This window comes from Equus quagga, chromosome 3 (genome assembly GCF_021613505.1).
Source record: "Equus quagga isolate Etosha38 chromosome 3, UCLA_HA_Equagga_1.0, whole genome shotgun sequence".
NCBI classification, from domain to species: Eukaryota; Metazoa; Chordata; class Mammalia; order Perissodactyla; family Equidae; genus Equus; species Equus quagga.
The window spans coordinates 143,739,467-143,759,906 of record NC_060269.1 but is presented as its reverse complement, the minus strand read 5'-3'; the positions used below and the strand labels follow the sequence as shown (position 1 = coordinate 143,759,906).

The 20,440-nt window shown below is 40.3% G+C and overlaps 1 protein-coding gene across 1 annotated transcript in view; it reads right to left on the bottom strand.

The window, feature by feature from the left end:
• The window catches only part of FBXL5 (F-box and leucine rich repeat protein 5), a 42,675-nt gene extending 36,291 nt beyond the window's left edge, over positions 1–6,384 (bottom strand). The window contains exon 1 of the mRNA XM_046656463.1: positions 6,199–6,384. Coding sequence (XP_046512419.1) covers positions 6,199–6,282 — 84 coding nt within the window. The 5' untranslated portion in view covers positions 6,283–6,384. The remainder of the gene's footprint in view (positions 1–6,198) is intronic.
• Between the last annotated feature and the right edge of the window lie 14,056 nt (positions 6,385–20,440).

The window sequence follows — 20,440 nt, the reverse complement described above, 5'->3', positions numbered from 1 at the left end:
TATTATTCTCTTGATTTTTCCCAACTATTTAAAAATGTAAAAACCATTCTTAGCTCCTGAGCCATACAGGCAAGACAGATTTAGTTAAACCAATGTTATAGATTTCATCCTAAGAGATGTCACGCACCATAACAACAAAATTCACTGGTGGCTGATCTCAGCAAATACTATCATGTGTCATCTTATTTAAAAATAAAAATGAGTCTTAGTAGAAATAAGAGGTAAATCAAAAAAATAGCATTAATAATGGTTGTAAAAATTTTTTAAAACAAAAGCATAGCAAAAAAGTAGACAATGCCCTCACAGGAGTTAAGAAAATAACATGTTAAAAGAAATTTTGCACACATTCTCACTGAACTATTAGAAAACTTTTCAGATTTAATAACAAACTAAGGTAAAGACCAGGTTCACGCTACAGATTGAGCAACCAAAGTAGATATATAAAAGAACTCTACAATATACGCAGACTCAATCCAGCATAGTAGTTAAAAGTGCAGACTCTGGAGCCAGACTGTTTAGGTGTGACTCCATCTCTGCCAGCAAGTCACTCAATTGCCCTGTACCTCAGTTTCTTCATCTGTAAAATATGACTAATAATATTAACTACATCATAGGGTTCTTATGATGATTTTTAATAAGTTAATATATTTAAAGAACACAGAATATAACATATTTAAGCCCTACTTAGGCTTTTCTGTTATTTCTATATTTAGCCCAAAAAAACTATCATTACAAGTCTTTACACTACCCAAGTCCGTGTTTCTCCATTTGTAAAAAGCAATTATTTTTAACCTGGTACCTAAAGTCAGTAAATTCAGCACTTAAAAGAACAACCAGAGCATATACAATTTAACTTTTTAAAAATCTGTTTATATGAATTATTTTTTAAAATTTTGTTTGCCTCTGCAAAGTTACTCAAACACACAGACTTGATTGAGAAAAAAATAAACCTAGACACAAATAATATCTGGGACATACTGAGACCTATGATGTACTAGGTACTATACTAATTGTTTTTAGATATTACTTAATTCTTAACAATCCTAGGAAGGACATATTATAATTCCCATTTTACAGGTGAAAAACCTGAGGCTCAGAGAAAATAAAAATCCACACAACTAGTAGACAACAAAACAGAGAACAAGTCTCTATGACTCTAAAACCTATGTTCTTTCCACAAGATACAATGTTAGTTCCAAGCATAAAACTATCTTTCCGGATCCAACACAGTAAACTGTCAGGAAGAAGGCTTGCTCTAAAACCCCCTGGTGAGAGTTGATTTTGCTCCCCAGGAACTAATGGGCAAGGCCTGGAGACATCTTTGGTTGTCACCACTGCAAAAGCACTACCAACACCTGGTGGGGAAAAGCCAGGGATCCAGCTAAACGTCCTACAATGCACGGGACAGGCCCCACAACAAAAAATCATGTGGCCCAAAATGTCAATAGTGCTGTGGTTGAGAAATGCTGCTCTAAACAAGTGTTCTCCAAACATGATTAACCATGACCTTTAATATGAAATTTAACCAGTTATTTAACCAGAAATATAACCACTGCACACACCACAAACACTTCAAACAAATTTCAGGAAACAATATTTCCCTCTCTAACCTGTGATGTACTCTAATATTTACTTTTCCATTCATTTTTTTAATGCTGTTTCTGGTCCACAAAATTGATTACATAACCCACTAAAGGGTGACAGGACACACTTTGAAAAACACTTCTACAGTAGGATATAAAGGTTCCTAAGTGACCTATAAACTTGTATACTCTAATGTCTGGCAAATTCAATAAGGAACCTATGTAGAACAGGATACACATAATCAACGAATAGTAACAACCAGTAACATGGTATTTCCCATATTTTAAAAGAATTCATAACTGACTTTCTGTCTCACACACTCTACAATCTAAAATCTTACAGCCTGGCCTCAGACTGATTCGAAAAATCGTGTGTCATTTAAAGACCAGAGGTTAAGTTCAAAAACAGACATGAATAATAGCATAACAAAAACCCAAACACTATTATCCCAAATAACTTTTTACTTTTTATCTACTTGGCCAGCCAACACTTTCATTTAATCAAGGGTGATTTATACTCAATGAAGAAACCTTATTAACTATCTGGTCAAACTAACTTTACAGAAAGAAAAAACTATCATCCACAGGTCAAACGTTTTGCCTAAAATCATACAGCTAGTAATAAGTAGCAGAACCAGTAAGGTAATGCAAAAAACATGGGCTTCAGAAGGGGGAAAAACCCTAAAATTAACATTCAGGCTCCCCTAATTACTAGTTGAGTGACTTGGGTAAGTTACTTAACCATGAAGTCTGCTTCCTCATCTTTAAATGAGGGATAACGCTTGTCTCACAGGGCTTTTGTGAGGATTAAAAGAAACAATGTAAGCATGTAGTAAGAACTCACTAAATTCACTTTTCCTTCCTCTCCTAGTTCTCAATTCAATCTTCTCTCCAATAAATCAGCCTTTCCAATGCCAGTCAGTAACAGTTTTTACAGGTATGAACAGAAATAGAAAAATAAGGAAAACTAAATGAATTCTTCATAAAACTGTATTCATTCAATTTTTTTAAAATAATCTATTCGAATTTTTCTGAGATTATTTCCTTTCTAGGGCTTTGATCATAAAAATCCTTCTTTTATAAAATCATAAAGTGAATAGCACTTTTAATATACTGATTTGAAAAACTTGGGCACTCCATAAAGCTTCCATCATTTGAATTTTTTATAACTGGCTTATGTACAAGTCCAGGAATCTCTGTACTATGCACATCCTTACAACCACCACCACTCACTCAGTTCTCAGAAATCCGTTCTAAGAGACTATAAAACCATTCCTGACACTTCAATACAGAGCTGACCATCTACCTCCCTTGGCTCCCACTATATAGTATTTGGATTTTCATCCTAGCACAAATGTTAGACTGTAAACTCCTTAAGAATAGGAACCACATCTCACATCGCCAACTCAAGGTACTACAAACTCCACGCTCACTGGCAGAACTGTTAAATTTTGAGGATTAGAGGAACAACTGAAGAACTGGAGTAAACTGGAAAAGGATGTCACCTAATGCCAATGTTCACTAAAATCATCCCAATTTGGAAGATCAGTGGATTAGCAAAAAGATTTCGTCAAAGACTGTTACCAAAAAAATTTTTCAGAAACTACTCCGGTTTCACATAAAGAAAATTAAACTAAGAATCATGACCCTGATTTGAGTTTCCATCTGGATCTATCACTAACTGTTTATGTGAACTTGGTGTAGCTAATCTACGCCTACAGGTCTCCAGCTATAAAACAGATACCCCTGCCTTTACGTACATCAAAGGACTGCTGTCTGGAAAACAGTGAAAAACCTTTCCATAAAACCTTTTATAAATGTAAGAGGAAATTCATGAACAAAGTATTAACTAGGTATTATACAGCACACAACTTCAAGAGGAAGATGGGCACGGATGTGAGCTCAGGGCAAGTCTTCCCCAGCAAAAAGAGGAGGATTGGCAGCAGATGTTAGCTCAGGGCTAATCTTCCTCAAAAAAATAAATAAATAAATAAATAAATAAATAAATAAAATGGCACACAACTTCAGAATAAATTATTCTAAGTAAACTAGTCTAAGAATATAAATGACTGAGCTAATGCTAGTAAATAAATGGATGCTTCTAAAATATGGTGTACTTGAAAAGTTTGATATTGGAAATAAAACTGACTTCTTCATAATTACTGGGCATTCAGAGTCAACATTTAGAATACAGTGAACTAACCGGCTCTGTATCTTTTTAGTTTGAGTATAAAAACTAGTCTTCATTCTGTAAAGTTTTACTGTACGCTGTTTGGGTTGGATACCCTGGTCTATACAATCAAAAGATGGTGAAGGCAAAGCTTGAGATAACAAATAAATAAAAATAAATAGTCCTTTAAAACTACTCATTCATCATAAAATACTTATTTTTCCACTCTAGCTCCCAAAGGACGTCCTATGAGAGATTTCCATTAGCTATTAGCATCAAGAAGAAATCTGGATGTAGAACTTCTATGCAGGTTTTTTTCCCCTAAATCACCTTGGTCTCTGATTCACAGTTCAGAAAATTGGACTTTTAATCTTCTTCTTGATGAACATAAACAACAATCTCATTAACTACATCTAATTAAATCAGAATTAGTGATCATTTTGACTTAAGCTATGTCAAATAGAAAATGTTTTCTTAGTTCTTGCAAGAGGGAACATTTAACTACTGAAAAGAATCTTATTAACTCAGGTATTGTTTTTAAAAACAGCAATGTATTTCCAAAATCTGTTCTAATGTTCTCAATCACCAGGTAAAGACATAAAATTAGTGACTGACTTCTTCAAAACTTTAAAATAAGGCTGGTTAGTCCAGTACATAACTAAAGTTGTGATTCTTACCTATTGGGGAGAGTCACACATTATTCAGAAATCTGATGAAAGCCACAAACCCCCTAGGAAAACGTACACCTGCACAAAAATTTCCATAACAATTTCAGGTAACCCAGAGACTACCGTTCCCCGGTCTACACTGCAGGGAAGACGTCAGACTCCATTAGTCCTCACTAACTTTCCCTTTTCGATTTGGAGAAAGGAAAAAACCTCTTCATTTTTTTCTTTCATGCAATTAAAGGATACTGTCAGAATAACAGTTGGAAAGCCAGAGGAGGTCAAAACACTACAATAAGCTAACTCAAAAATTCCGGGTTAAACAGCTTAACTAACATTCGTTATGCTTCTCCTGGGTAAGTGGTTCTCACCCTTGGCTGCACACTGGACTCACCCCGGGAGCTTTAAATTAAATTATACTTGATGCCTGGGTCCCACCATCAGAGATCCGGATTTGAGTGATTTAAACATCAGGATTCTAACAGCTCTCAGGATGATTCTAGAGAGCAAAGGTTGGGAACCACTGTCCTAGACTGTCCTGGTCTTTAAACCTACATCTGAATCAGGCACTTTTAAATTTTCAAAATGGAAGGAGAGAAAGGATGACTGTGGGTGCGTTTTAAATCGTTGGTTTTGAGCGTGGCCTAGCAGTGAACACACTGAGCATCCTCCGACCACCTCACTGGGCTACGAGAACTTTTTCTCTCAACAGTGGTTCTGCTTAATGCTATGTCAATTCTGAAAATTCATAAAAGTTGATTTCTATGCTTAAACAATAGTTGTTTAAAGGTCTTTTATTTGGTTTATTTCTACACAAAACACAGTTGCCTGAAGCTTCCAGGATATCCACATGTGGACTTTTCCCAACATAATATATCGACAAAAATTTGGAATCTTAATATTACTTTAAAATCATTAGCAAAAGGCCCTCAACTATTTCCACAAAAGTGCTTTTTCAGCTTAGGCTGCACCAATTCAGAGTCCGAAAAGGTTCTCACTGTTTAACTTTTTCCGAGGCCCCTCTTATTCGAGGCCACGTAAAGAATTCCAACAGAGAATAGCTGTCTTATAACAAAATCTACATCGAGTAAATGCTCGGGACAATCAAAGTTGAGAAGAAAGAGAGAACCACAAATGAAGAGTGAGAGTTCTCCAGTTCCCAAGCCGAGTAACCTGGGTTTTCTTCCAAATCGAAGCAGTGAAAAGCTGGGGCACGAAACGAGCCGGGGGTAGTTGGCAGCAGCGGCCCGATGGGCCAGGCAGCGAGCCAGAGGTTCAGAAGGATGGAAGGGGTCTGCAGAGACTCGGGGAGCCCCCAAACAGGCCGGGGGCGGTGGTGATGGGAGGCGGGGGACAACCGCAGAAACGGCCTGCCCCAGGCGGAAGGGAAACCCCCGCAGGTGGCAGACCCGGGGTCCCCGAGGTCGGTGGGGAGCGGAGGGGGGCCTCTCCCGAAGGAGGCAGGGGCGGGAGGCCCGGCGCGGCCGCGGGGAGCCGGCCCCGAGGGCGGGGGGCGGCCAGGCCCTCGGCCAGGAGGACGCAGCCGGGCAAGGGCCGCGCCGCGAGCCCCGAGGGCACATCTGAGGCGCCAGCCGGGCGGGGACCGGGCTCCCCGGGAAGACGCGGGGCAGCGAGCGCCGCGCTGACAGCTGCGCAGGCGGCAATTCGCGCGGCGCGGCCCCGGGGGCTGCGGGCGCGGCGCAGGCCAGGCCGCCAGGGACCCGGCCCGCTCTCCTCTCCGCCTGCGCTGCCCAGAGCAAGAGGCCCCGCACGCCGTTACCTTGTCGCAGTAGAGCCCCACCAGCTGCTTCATCCGCCAGTGTGGGGCGGTGAAGACGTCCACTTCTTCAGGGAAGGGCGCCATCGCCGCTGCCTCAGCCTCCGCCTCAGCAGCCGCGGCCGCCGCCTCTCCATAGACACCCTCGCCGCGGGGCAGAGGCGGCGCGCCCCCCTGCGCATGCGCCCGCCCCGTCGGCGCGCGCGCCCGGGCTGCCCTACCGGCCGGGAGGCGGGGGCGCGCGGGCCGCCGCCATGCGGTCCCCGTGGCCCACGTGACTGGGCGCGCGGCGGAGGCTCGCGCTTCCACCTCCCGCCTTCGCTCTTCATTCCTTGACCTTTTCGCCTGCCGCAAAAAGAAGCCAAGTCTTTTCACTGTTCCCCAACGTAAAACACACTGTCTGAGGGGAGGGGTGTCGTTTTAGGGGCGCTCTCAGCGCTTCTTCGGTTGCCGCTACGCCCACCAGGCCTTGAGGCCGTGACAGACCAGCACAATGGCCGTGGCCCGGGCCCTCCGGAGCTCCTCGCGCCTACTGCATTCGACCTCCACGCCCGCTGGGCAAAGGCCCCAAGGACTGAATGAACCATGACTGGTGGCTCCAAGATCTTGCGACCCACAGGGAAATCGGTGACGCGTGACAGGGCAGGACACGGGCGGCCTCGGCCGGCCGTTCAGGGGCAGGGCGGAGATCACGCATCTCCCGGGCGGGTAGGAGGAATTCTGGAGACTCCAAGGAGGGAAGAAGTCCCTGGGTATCAAGGAGGTGGGCATGCACCTCAAGCACGGGGATGCCACGTCAGGGATGTCTGAAGAGCGGTGTTGGGGGGGGCGGGGCGTGAATAAGCACAGAAGGTTAGTGCCGGAAAGAACTTTGGTACACATCCCTCCATTTTAAGCCGAGGCTCAAAGAGAAAGAAGGAAACTAACAAGGTCAATGCCCAGAGAAAAGTCAGCCTGTCTCTGCCCCACAGATCACCTGGTCCCTGCCCTGGCTTGTCCAGGAGACCTAGGGAGACCCTCTTATGGACTCTGCTCACCCTGAACAAACCTCCGCTGATTGGCTAGAGGACTAATGGACACGGAGAGAAATAACCCCGGGAAGGGTTATGTTATTTGCTTAATGACGATAAACTCCAGGAGGGCAAGAACCAGATATGTTCCGTTACGCCCTATATCCCTGTTACTCTTTAACAGTTCCATGACAACATAGGGGTTTGATAAATATTCAGTAAATGATAGAGTAGAAGGAAGTGAAAAAGAACCTTGCAGTAGAGTTTATTTCTAATCTTACTATGTGCCATTTATTGACAAGCCCCATGACCAGTGGTTAAAAGCACAGACTCTGGGGATGAAGTTAGATTCCTGGTTTTGCCAGATATACTTGTTCTACCTTGAGCAAGATGCTTGACTTCTCTGTGCCTGTTTCCTCGTATGTAAAATGTAAAAAGATGTAATGCTTCTATGGACCAAATGCTTGGGTTCCCCTCAAATTTATATGTTGAAGCCCTACCTCCCCCCATGTGATGTTATTAGGAGGTGGGCCTTTGGGAGGTAACTAGGATTAGATGAGGTCATGAAGGTAATGCCCTCATGATGAATTAGTGCCCTTATGAGAGTCACTAGAGAGCTTGCTTACCTTCTCTGTTCTGCCATGTGAGGCTGTAAGAAGAAATCTGCGTTCCGCAACCCTGAAGAGGGCCCTCACCATGCTGGTGCCCTGATCTGGGACTTCCAGCGTCCGGGATTGTGAGAAATAAATTTCAGTTGTTTATAAGCCACCCAGTCTGTGATATATTATTATAGCAGTCTGAGCTGACTAAGACAAATACCTACCTCATAGGTTTGTTATGAGGATTAAGAAAGTTCATATATTTGAACTGCTTATAATAGTACCTGGCACATAGTAAGTACTGTCTGTAAGCTATTATTATTAAATAAAACAACTCTGTGAGATAGTGCTGTGGGAAACTAAGTCTTGGAAACATTCTGGTAATTGCCTAGGGTCCCACAAGTTAGTAAGTGAGTAATCTGGCTGTATGAGTCTAGGTCCCACGATACCCTCCCAGGCACTGTGTTAGTTGTGTAGGATATAAGAGATGATGGTTTGTACACAGTCTGCCCTAAAGAAACAGGAATAACACTTAAGAAATTGAATATAGTTAAGATCCTTAAGCTCTCCCTCTCTCTCATCCTCTCCTCCTTTCTCCTCTCTTTTTATACTCTGCTCTTTTGCTAGGGCTTTGCCTCTATATTTTTTAATATCCCCCAGAAGACATTTCCTTATTTCCCTTCTGTTTCTTTACTTCATTCTAGTCTTTCACTCTAAGTGTCCTGGAATGTAGAATCAGACCTCGCCTGAACCAGTTATGTAGAAAGAGATGAGCTCCATAAGAACATGCATTTTGTTTTATTCTCAGTCTTAGAACAATGCTTGTCATACAATTAGTACTCAATATTTGTTGAATAAAGAAAGGAATGAGGGAAGTGCGTGGCATTCTGTAAAATTTCCCCATTTTAACTAACTTTTAATGCACCATGTTTTATTTCCCAATACCTGTTTGTGTCTGTGTTGTTCACTAGTGTAACCCTAGAACCAGACACATTAAATAGGTGTTTAACAACAAAAAAGTCCATCCACACACAGAGTTTCAGTGTATCCCAGAATTTGAAGCTGTGTAGTCAGCTTAACAGTAATAACAGCTACTTTGGACTCCGACCATTTCAGGGGATGCGTTTAAGATGACAAAATGAAAGAAATAAAGTAATAAAAAATAAGTCCTGTGGGTCATTCTTCCCTTTGAAAGAAGCTGTTGACATTAGCTCTATATGCTGAGTAATATAGCAATTAATCACCTGATCTATCCAGATAAATGATTGATTTACATTAAACTTTAACCCCAGAAAGAAGACACTGATCAATGTGGTATCATTATTGTAGGTTTTTGCAACTACAGCAGATCAGGAACTGTCAGTAAGGCCAAGGTTGTTGGTTTAATCACCTCTCTATGATTTCTTCTGGTGTATGACAGCAAAGCAATTCTAACAGAACATCTAGCTATTGGCCACCACAAGAAGACTGGATACAGGCATATGAGCAGAGAAGTGAAAATCCATGTTGTATGGTGGCTTGTGGATTGGTGGTTCCTTCTTCTGTGCTCTCATTCTCTCTGAAAAACTGCATGCTATAGGGAGAAACAAAAGATGCCAAACCATTTCCCTGGTGACCTAAAAATATGATGACTCTAGGCCTCTTCTCTTCAAAACTAGGTATTTTCCAACCCTAGTTTTGCAGGCCACAGAAAGGGTTACTGGTCAGGGAAAGTAAATTCTAAGGCATTCAATTCTGTTTATTTGAGTATGTGACACAGCACTTCCCCATTAGGGGGTTAGTTGTGAAAACAAGCAATGAAAGAATGTTGCTATTGCAAACCAGTTGGAATCCCAGGCCTAACTCAGTACCAGAGTTGAACCTCATTGTTAGTCAAAATAGCTAATCAACAACTGCGGCACCAGGGTAGGTTGATTTAGGAGCATAGCTCTTAGGAGGGATGATGGCATTATTAAAAGAAAAGATGGAAACTGAGTTGAAATGCAATGCCAGATGCTACAGGTTTTTGCTTTTGTTTCATTTTCCTTTAGGATACTTTATATGCAAATGGACTGCAGTTTGCCCCAAACCCTTACTTTCTTTTTTTAAATTTAAATAGTGAAGATACAATAAAGCTTTTCACACCATGACTAAAAAAATTGGCAACAACTAATGGAATGGAAGCATCTTTGAGGGTAGAGACAGTGTCTTTAATGACATTGGGGAAATGAGTATGGTAGAATATTAATTGAAAAAAGCAGAATCAAAATTGTATATACAGTATAATCCATCCCAAGTTTACAAAAATGTGTAAAAGAATTGGAAATGAATGATGCAAAATCTTAACATCTCTGAGTGATAAGAATTACAGGTGATTCCTTCCCTCTGTCGTATTTTTCTATTCTTTCCAATGTTTTAAATGAGCATATTTTACTTTTAATATCAGAAATGCAGAAATGAATATGTTACAATCTAATGAAAACTATATTTTACAGATACATTTAAAAGGGGTTAAAAGGACATATATCAAAATGTTGACAATGGCTTTTGGTGGTGGGATTGTGGCTAATTTGGGGGAGGGAAGAAGCTACTGTTTTCCCAAAATTTTAACAAAAATTTTCCCAAAATTTTGTAGTTGAAAAACAAAAATTTTTCTTTTTAAGATTTCAGTTTAATTAACAGCAACCACCATTAGATCCATAGTGTCGGAGCTACATCCAGGCTCTTGGAGGCCCACCCTACCTGAGAGAATATAGAGAGAGTCCTAGGATGCTTCCTCTACCTGTTTCTGCACACCTATGCCGTCATCTCCCGCCAAATGGTCCCATCCTTCTGACATGGGACTTTCCCAATTTGTCACTAGGAAGCCATTCCAGTGAGTTCTAGCTGGGTTCTACTCCTTAGACCACCAAGCCCCTGTGACACTTCCTGCTTGACACACACACAGGGCCCTCTTCACCTTGGCTAGCCCTCCCTAGCCAGCCAAGGTTGCTGCCAGCTCTTTTAAGAGTCCGCATAGTTGCTAAAAAGTTGGGGGCTATCTGTCACATTGGGCATTTCCCTGTTCAGTGGCCCTTTGTGCTTACAATGAGTCTTAGTATCCATTCCCAGAACACATGCTTCCCATTCTTGACAAAAAGAATAGGGCATGATTGGAATACAGGTGCTACTTACTATGCCTTTTTTCAAGGTGTGGAGCTCTCTCCCCTAGAAGCAGCTCATCAATACTCATCAAAAAGAAATGCTTGGACATATACAAAGGCATAGGATAACAGAAGAGCTGAGGGCCGGCCCGGTGGCGCAGCGGCTAAGTTCGAACATTCCGCTTCTCGGCGGCCCAGGGTTTGCCAGTTGGGATTCCAGCTGGGGACATAGCACCGCTTGGCAAAAGTCATGCTGTGGTAGGCGTCCCACATATAAAGTAGAGCATGGATGTTAGCTCAGGGCCACTCTTCCTCAGCAAAAAGAGGAGGATTGGCAGTAGTTAGCTCAGGGCTAATCTTCCTCCAAATAAAAAAACCCACCCAATACAGAAGAGCTGAGAAGAGGAAGAAGTGTAAGAGAAAAAGGGACAGATGGGACAGAAATAAGAAGAGGAGGAAAAGAAGAGTAGGGGAAGGAGTAAAGGAAAGGAAAAAAGACATATTTGGAAGTGGAGAGAAGAAAACAGTAATTAAAATGTATTGAGGTCTGACTGTGTACCAGCCACTGTAAATGCTTTACATGAATCATCATGTGTAATCTTCACAACTACCATATGTGGAAGGTTCTACTATTCTTCACACTTGACAGAAAAAAAACAATGTTTAGAGTATTGACTTGTCCAAGGTCATACAGCTAGTTAGTGGAAAATCAGGGATATAAATCTATGTCTTTCTCATCCTAGAATGTGTACTTAACCTTACACTGAAAAACAATTCTCTGTCATTAGTTTATGTCAACCAGCTAAATGCCTAATATGTGCTATTAACCTCTGAACTGAAGACAAAGGTGACTAAGAAGAATGTGGACTACACCACAAACTACATAAGTTTCCAAATATAGAGTAATCCAATTCCTTAGATTACCTTTCGAAGACAAGTAGTTTAGATAATGCTAAGGTCATAGTTTGCTTCATTACAAATATGGAGATCTAATGTGTATAGTAGTCGATACTGTTTCTTTGCAAAAATTCCAGACAGATAAGAGCCTCCCATTTCCTAAACATACATGTGTATCACTTACCTTGTTCTTAATAAATATGGCCAAGTCAACACCAACTCCTTGACTTCCCATCCAAGGCTCTATTATAGGCTGACTTGCAAGGAACAGGATGGTACAGTGTGTATAGACTGAGGGAAGGCGGTTAGTCTCATGGACAACTTGACTCTACTGTTTGAAACATGTAGAAAGGGAAAGTACCACAAGTTTCTGGAATGGAAAGGAACCATAAGCTTCCTGTAAATTGTCGGGTTTACATTCACTGTAATGATGAAATCTGGCAGGCGATTGCTTAATCACTGCCTACAGAGAGGGGGAAAAAAGAGTATTTAGGGAAGTATCAGTTCTGTTTCCTTCCTCCCTACCCCTGACATTTTTTTCAAAAACTCATAAACCCAAAACACCCATAAGGCAACATAAGGCATTACATAAGGCAACTCCCAGAAAATTTTAAAATGCCGAGAGCTATGCAGGCAGAAAGAAAAAGGAATGTCATATATACCTCTATTTCCCATTAACTAATAGCTGAGTTTTTTGGAACAATCTAGCTAATACATAAAACAGAGACCTGAGTTTTAATCCCACCTCTGCCACTACCTACCTACCCACAGGACCTTGTAAAAATCACTTGTGCATTCTGGGACTTCAGTTTCCTCATCTGTGCAGACCTGTGAAGATGAAGTCTGGGATGCTTTTGAGACTGGTAAGGGGTGATAAATAATTAATACATATTAATTAATCTACAACATATGTAAAAAGGACTCTCCCAGGCAAGTGCTTACCTATTATGGGAAATCAGTCACCAACCAACTCAGATAAGTCTAAGAGTTACTTGACCTTTAACCAATCATTATTTTCTTTATGTAACTAATTTAACCGTGATTCATTCCATTCACCTTTCCTAAAATGTCTCTACCAAAGTGATTATTTGGACTACTACAGATCTTTTGCCTTATGTGCAGGATTGTAATAAAACATTGACATATGCTTGTAACTGAACTGTTTGAAAAGTATTTTTAACAGTAGAGAGACAGCAAAGCAAAGTGGGTAGAAGTATGGACCATCCTCATCAGTAAAATGGGATAGTGAGTCTCTACTTTACAGGATGTCCTGAGAATTACATGTTGTATGGAAGTTAGTAGAAAGCCTGGAATAAGGAGCACTAAATATTAGCTATTACATTTACCTGGAAAATGAGGAAATTGGACAAGATGGTCTTTTGGTCTCCTCAAGTTCTCAGTTTCTGGGACCCTAGAAAGAACACTTTGAAAGCTGTTTCTTTAGGTTAATTCTACAAATTAATTTAACTGGAGAAGGGAGGGACTCAGAGTTAGATTTGGCTAAGTGACAGAAAACACAAAATAACAGTGGCTGAAATAAGATAGAAGGTTTTTTCTTTTTCTCGTGGTACTAGTTATCTATTGCTGCATAACAAATTACCCCAAAACTTAGTGGCTTAAAACAACGTTTAATGTTTCATAGTTTCTGAGGATCAAGAATTCTGGCAAAAGAAAGAAGAACAAAGCTGGAGGTATCATGCGTCCTGATTTCAAGCTATGCTGCAAAGCTATAGTAATCAAAACAGTATATGACACTGGCACAAAAACAGACACATAGATCAATGGAACAGAATAGAGCCCAGAAATAAATCCATGCCTATATGGTTAATTAATCTACCACAAAGGAGGCAAGAATATACAATGGGGAAAAGACAGTCTTTTCAATAAATGGTGTTGGGCAAACTGGACAGTCACATGCAAAAGAATGAAATTGAACCACTTTCTTACACCATATACAAAAATAAACTCAAAATGCATAAAAGACTTAAATGCAAGACCTGAAACCATAAAACTTCTAGAAAAAAACAAAGGCAGTAAACTCTTTGACATCGCTTTTAGAATATTTTTTTGGACTGGTTGCCTCAGGCAAAGGCAAAAAAGCAAAAATAAATAAATGGGACTGCATCAAACTAAAAACCTTTTGCACAGTGAAAGAAATCATCAACAAAACAAAAAGGCAACATACTGAATGGAAGAATATATTTGCAAATTATATATCCAGTAAGGAGTTAATATCCAAAATATATAAAGAACTCATACAACTCAATACCAAAAAAATAAATAATCCAATTAAAAAATGGGCAGAGGACCAGAATAGACATTTTTCCAAAGAAGACATACAGATGGCCAACAAGTGTATGAAAAGGTGCTCAACATCACTAACCATCAGGGAAGTGTAAAACAAAACCGCAATGAGATATTACCTCACACCTGTCAGAATGGCTATTATCCAAAAGAAAACAAGTAAGTGTTGGGGAGAATGTGGAGAAAAGGAAATCCTGTGCACTGTTGGTGGAAAATTAGTGCAACCACTATGGAAAACAGTATAGAGGTTTCTCAAAAACTTAAAAATAAAACTACCATACAATCCAGCAACACCGCTTCTGGGTATTTATCCGAAGAAAAAAACCACTAATTTGAAAGAATATATGCACCCCTATGTTCACTGCAGCATTATTTGCAATAGCCAAGATATGGAAGCAACCTAAGTGTCCATAGGGAGATGAAAGGCTAAAGAAGATGTGGTGTATATACATTAAAAAGCCATTAAAAAATTTAAATCCTCCCATTTGCAACAACATGGATGGATCTAGAGGGTATTATGCTAAGTGAAATAAGCCAGAGAAACAAGAATATCATATGATTTCACTTATAAGTAGAATCTTAAAAAAAAAAAATGAACAAAACAAAACAGAAACAGACTCATTGATACAGGGGAAAAATTGGTGGTTGCCACAGGGGAGGGGCATGGCAAGAAGGGCAAAATAGGTGACAGGGATAAGAGGTACGAACTTGCAGTCATAAATTAGTCATGGGGATGTAATGTACAGCATAGAGAATATAGTCAACAATATTGTAAAAACTTTGTATGACAGGTAGTAACTAGTCTTATCAGGATGATCATTTTGTAACGTAAATAAGTGTTGAATCACTATGTTGTACACCTGAAACTAATATAATATTGTATATCAACTATACTTCAATGAGAAAAAAAAGAATTCCAGAGTGGCTTAGCTGAGTCATTATAGCTCAGGTTCTATTTTTTTTTTTTTTTAAGGAAGATTAGCCCTGAGCTAACATCTGTTGCCAATCCTCCTCTTTTTGCTGAGGAAGACTGGCCCTGAGCTAACATCTGTGCCCATCTTCCTGTACTTTATATGTGGGATGCCCACCACTGCATGACTTGCCAAGTGGTGCCATGTCCACACCCAGGATCTGAACGAGCAAAGCAGAGCTCACGAACTTAACTGCTGCACCACCGGGCTGGCCCTCAAGTTCTTTGATGAGGTTGCAGTCAAGCTGGCAGTCTAGCCTCATAAAATAAAACAGTAAGTCATATTAACCTAGTCTGCAGGGTAAAAAAATGAATAAATTAGAGATGGTTGTGAAATATTTACCAAACGTAAATGTCCAATCTGAGTCAGCTTTATGGTGGGTGAAATAAAAGGAATGCTGTTATTCATGAAGAATTACAGATTTACATGTGTTTAATCTTTCAGTCTCTAACTGAACATTCCTGAGAAATGATATCACTCCTTTTACATACAGCATAAGACTTCTGTGATCTTCCTCTCCAAATGTAAGGGTGAATTAAGCACTGATGATAGCCATCAGCTATGAAAGACTAAATACCACGCACTACATTACCTCACAACATTGTCAAGTAGATCCTGTCAACCCAATTTTACAGGTGAGGGAACCAAAGCTCAGAGAGCACAAGTTGGATCTGAAGCCACGTCTCTAGTTTTCACTGCACTGCAATGCTTTTTCCTTCTACTACAGCTATCACACTTTACTTTCTGTTCAACACAAGTCTTACCATGTAGCCTTGCTGGGAGCTTCATCAGTGGAAAGGGGTGCAGAGTGGGAAGTAACGTACAGCAGAACAGGAGGCAGGGTACACACTGCTTCAAGGTTCTTAGCTAAGTGCTTGGTCTCAGCTAAATGATAGAAAATCTGAAATAATAATTAAGAGGTAATACACTGCATAGTACTGCCAATGCAAGTGCAATAAGACTTCAACCAGAGAGGTCAGATGCCAAGGCTATCTGAACTAGCCCCATCCCTTGGTATTCCTCAAAATATGGTCCTGGGGGAAACTGACTGGAATCACAACAGGTCCTTTTAAAGACTGATTTTTGAGACTCAACGTTGGAAATTTGACTCAGTACATTTGGGGCAAAGTCTCAGACTCTATATATGATTCTTATGAGACTAAAGTTTGAGAAATACTATTCCAGTTACCAACTATGCTTCCATAATTAAAATTGTTTTTCAAACTTGATAAAGTGATTATAGAATTCATGGAACTCATGGTATCATTTGCAAAACACAATGACACGATATGCTAAACGTAGTAGCTAAATTTGAAAGACAGGTTACTATACAAGTAGCATAGGCTTTGGAAATAAACAGACCTGAGCTCAAATCTCTCCTCTGCTGCTTAGTAATTATGCAACTGTGGGCAAGTTCCTAAACATCTTTGAGCCTTAGTTTCCACTGCTGAAAAATATTGATTATAATACCCTGATGGTATTATAACCATAACAACCTGATGGCTTGTTGTGAAGATTGAAGATAATATATGTATAATGCCTGGCACATGGTAGCCATAAATGATAGGTATTTTTATTATTAAGCCTCTAACACTGCATGAAATAGGAAACTATATCTTAATAAACTCTAGTACTAAGAGACATTAGGGGCCACAGGTTTCAAATGATTCGAGCCATTATAGTGGTTCACCGTTCCAGCTTTGGAATCAGATTGTCTGGGTTGAAATCCCAGCTGGTCTACTTTCTCACTCACCACCAGCAGAGTAAAGCAGAACTTCTTTTGCTTTCTGGGAAGGAGGCTTTTGTTAATATTAAGTCACAATTCTGCTCACGATTCCGGTAAATAAACTGTGAAATAGAAATAAGACTACCTATCTGACAGGATTGTGTGAGGATTAAATGAGATTACACAGGTGAAGAGTTTATGACAGTGTCTGGCACATGATCAAAGTGATTTAAAAAAGAAAAACCTGCTCATTTCTATCATTATTCAACAAACACTTACTGTGTGACTACCATGTGCCAGATTCAGTATGTCCAAAAGTGAACTCACCATTTTATCTGTTCTCTGAGTTTGCCAAGCCTTCTGTATTCTAATCTCACTGACTTTTATTGCTGTTCATCTAGTTACTCTACCTAGAATAATGATAGCAAACAAACTTGAGCACAAGGCACTATTCTAAGGATGTTTTTCGCAGAATGACTATATGAAGTGTAGGTACCATTATAATTCCTACTTTACAGATGAAAAAACTGAGATGGAGAGGACACGTAATTTGCCCACGGGTATCCTGTTAATAGCAGAGCCAACATTCAAATTTGGGCAGTTTAGCCCCAGAACCTGTATCTTTTAATGTACAGGATAGTGCCTCTGGAGATTTTGGAGTTATTTTAAAAGCTTTCAATCTGAATCACTTCCATATCTAATAAGACACATCATCCTCTTAAACATCTCTCATCTAGCCCCTCTTCTCCACTCACACTGATATGGATCTCGTCTAGGCCCTACTTTTCTTCTGCTTCAACTACTGGTCTCCATGATTTTAGCTGCTTTTCATTCAATCTTTCTGCCAACAACTATTCGGAAATGTTTCTAGAACATAGATCTGATAAATGACTCTTCCTTAGTTAAAAACATTTAATGGTGTCCCAATTTCTACAGAATAGGACCCAAATACCCCTATGTATCATTCAATGAGGCACCTAGTGCAGTACCTTACTTACAATATTGAATGAACTGCATTTTATTTTCATTAATAGGAATATGTTTTTTCCCCACTAAAGCGCGCCCTTTTTGAAAGTAGGGACACTGTTTTGTTCATCTTTATATAGCCTTATATCCCCAGGCCACAACAGCTCACAGGTACAAATGAAGTCACAATATCATAACTATGTGCATCTTAACGATTCATTGACCCACCAGCAAGTACAGAACCTGTAGTTTCACCAAAACTTCCCCTCCACTCCACTATTCACAATAACTAAGACTTGAAAGCAACCCAAGTGCCCATCAACAGATGAATGGATAAAGAAGATGTGGTATATATTCACAGTGGAATACTACTCCCCCATAAAAAAAGATGAAATTTTGCCATTCGCAACAACATGGATGGACTTTGAGGATATTATGCTAAGCGAAAGACAAATATGGTATGATCTCATCCATATGTGGAAGATAAACTAACAAACAAACACATAAATACAAAGAACAGATTGGTGGTTACCAGAGGTGGAGGGGGAGGGGTGGGATGTGTGTGAAAGGGGTAAGGGAGCACAAGTGTATGGTGACAGATGGTAATTAGTCTTTTGTGGTGAAATTGATACAGTCTATACAGAAGTCGAAATATAATGAGGGACACCTGAAATTTATATGTTCTAAATCAATGTTACATCATTTAAAACAAAAACCTTCCCCACTATTACTACAAAGCAATTCTGAATCCCCAGGGATGTTTCTCACATGCTCAGGAACAAATTCACTCCCATTATAGCTATGCTGCTACCCCAGAGAACAAGTGAGCCACTGTGTCTCTTCCATTCTTCCTCTGGGCCTTGAATTCTCAAGTAGTCATCATGAGCTTGGGTGCCAAGGCAGCAAAGAATGGCTTTCTTCTTTGTGACATACTGTTAAAGAGGTCCCACAGGACAGTTGCTTCAGCCTCCTGTGTTTAGTGAAGTAGCTTTCAATTGTACTCATTTAGAGCCCTCTGGCTCCCGGGCATCATATATGCTATCAGGGGTCTGAGACAGGGCAAATTTGAGTACAGCCATACTGTCATATTCAGAATCCCTCCTTCACTCCAACAATGGTTTTAGTATTGGTCCAACTCACTTCTTTTTCCCTTAGGATGATCTGCCTTGCATAAGTTACCTCCGCAAATTTTGTAAAACTTTTATAGAGCCAGCCTACCAGTATGCCAGACGTATGCAAAATTATCTGAATCCCAGAGTACTCACAGGGAATGCTCAAGCTATACACTCCAAGCTGTACGTCTCACCCCTCCCAACTTGTCTCACGCCCCTCACCAACTCTATGCCTAGCGTGGAGCTTTGTGCATACTAGAGCCTCAATCAATGTTTTTAACATGTAACAAAAAATAAAATCCTATGCCACTTGAGCAGAGCTAAAGTTTATCTGAGGAAAGTAACACAAACTTAGGATGAAACTACCCGGCCCTCAGTCCAAAACTACACAGAAATCCTGACATTTAAGGAAAACAAAACCAAACCAAACCCAAAAACCAAAACCAAAACCATGGGCTCTCAGCTGAGAAGGATTTAGCTGTTGCTAGGACTCTGATGACTACAGTATACCTGCACCTATGTTCTCCAAAGGAGCCCTCCAAAGGAATCTGGGTCACAAGTGAACTGTTCAAGACCACATGCCACACCCTTGGGCTGAAGCAAGAGGAAGTTGATTCACTTTCCTTGTGACCAGTTGAAGACAGAATTGCCTCAAGTCCCTATTGCCACACTCTTTTTAAAAACAGACCATTTAGTTATTGTATTCATATAATGCAAATCTCTTGGGCTGATTTGACTTTTCAGTTTTTGTTTTTTTATTTTTTATTTTTTCAGGAAGATCAGCCCTGAGCTAACATCTGCCAATCCTCCTCTTTTTGCTGAGGAAGACTAGCCCTGAGCTAACATCTGTGCCCATCTTTCTCTACTTTTTTATATGCGGGATGCCTGCCGCACCATGGCGTGATGAGCGGTGCCACGTCCGCACCCGGGATCTGGACCAGCCAACCACAGGCTGCCAAGGCGGAACGTGCGCACTTAACCGCTGCGCCACCAGGCCGGTCCCATCTTTTCAGTTTTTAAATGTATGAGATATTTGTTGTTTTGATGAAACTGCCAGCCTGTTAGGCAATGTGGTATTAACAGAGATAATTTATTCCAATCGCTAACTAGATTAGAGTTTTAAACAACGGTAGTGTTTTCAGTTCACTGGTATTAAGCTTCATTTAAAAAGAACTTACTAGATGTTGAATACTGTCTAGTTTAAATATGAACATAATAAAACATTAGTACTATTACAAATTGCAACTATTAATTATGAAAACCTCATCCCACTCTTAATGGTTTGAATCCTGGTATAGTGCAAGTGGCACTTAAATACATGTCATAGTTTCTAGGTTCTGTTCTTTGGCTCTTTCACTAAACAGCCAGATGATCATGGGCAAGCTCTTTAACCTTTATGGCAACCCATGAGAAAACATGTAAAAGTGCCTAGTATAACACTTGGCATATTTTATAGGTATTCAATATTTGTTAAAATTGAAGTTTTAACACATATTAAACAACTTATATGCTTTATGAGTTACATACTAAGTAGCAGT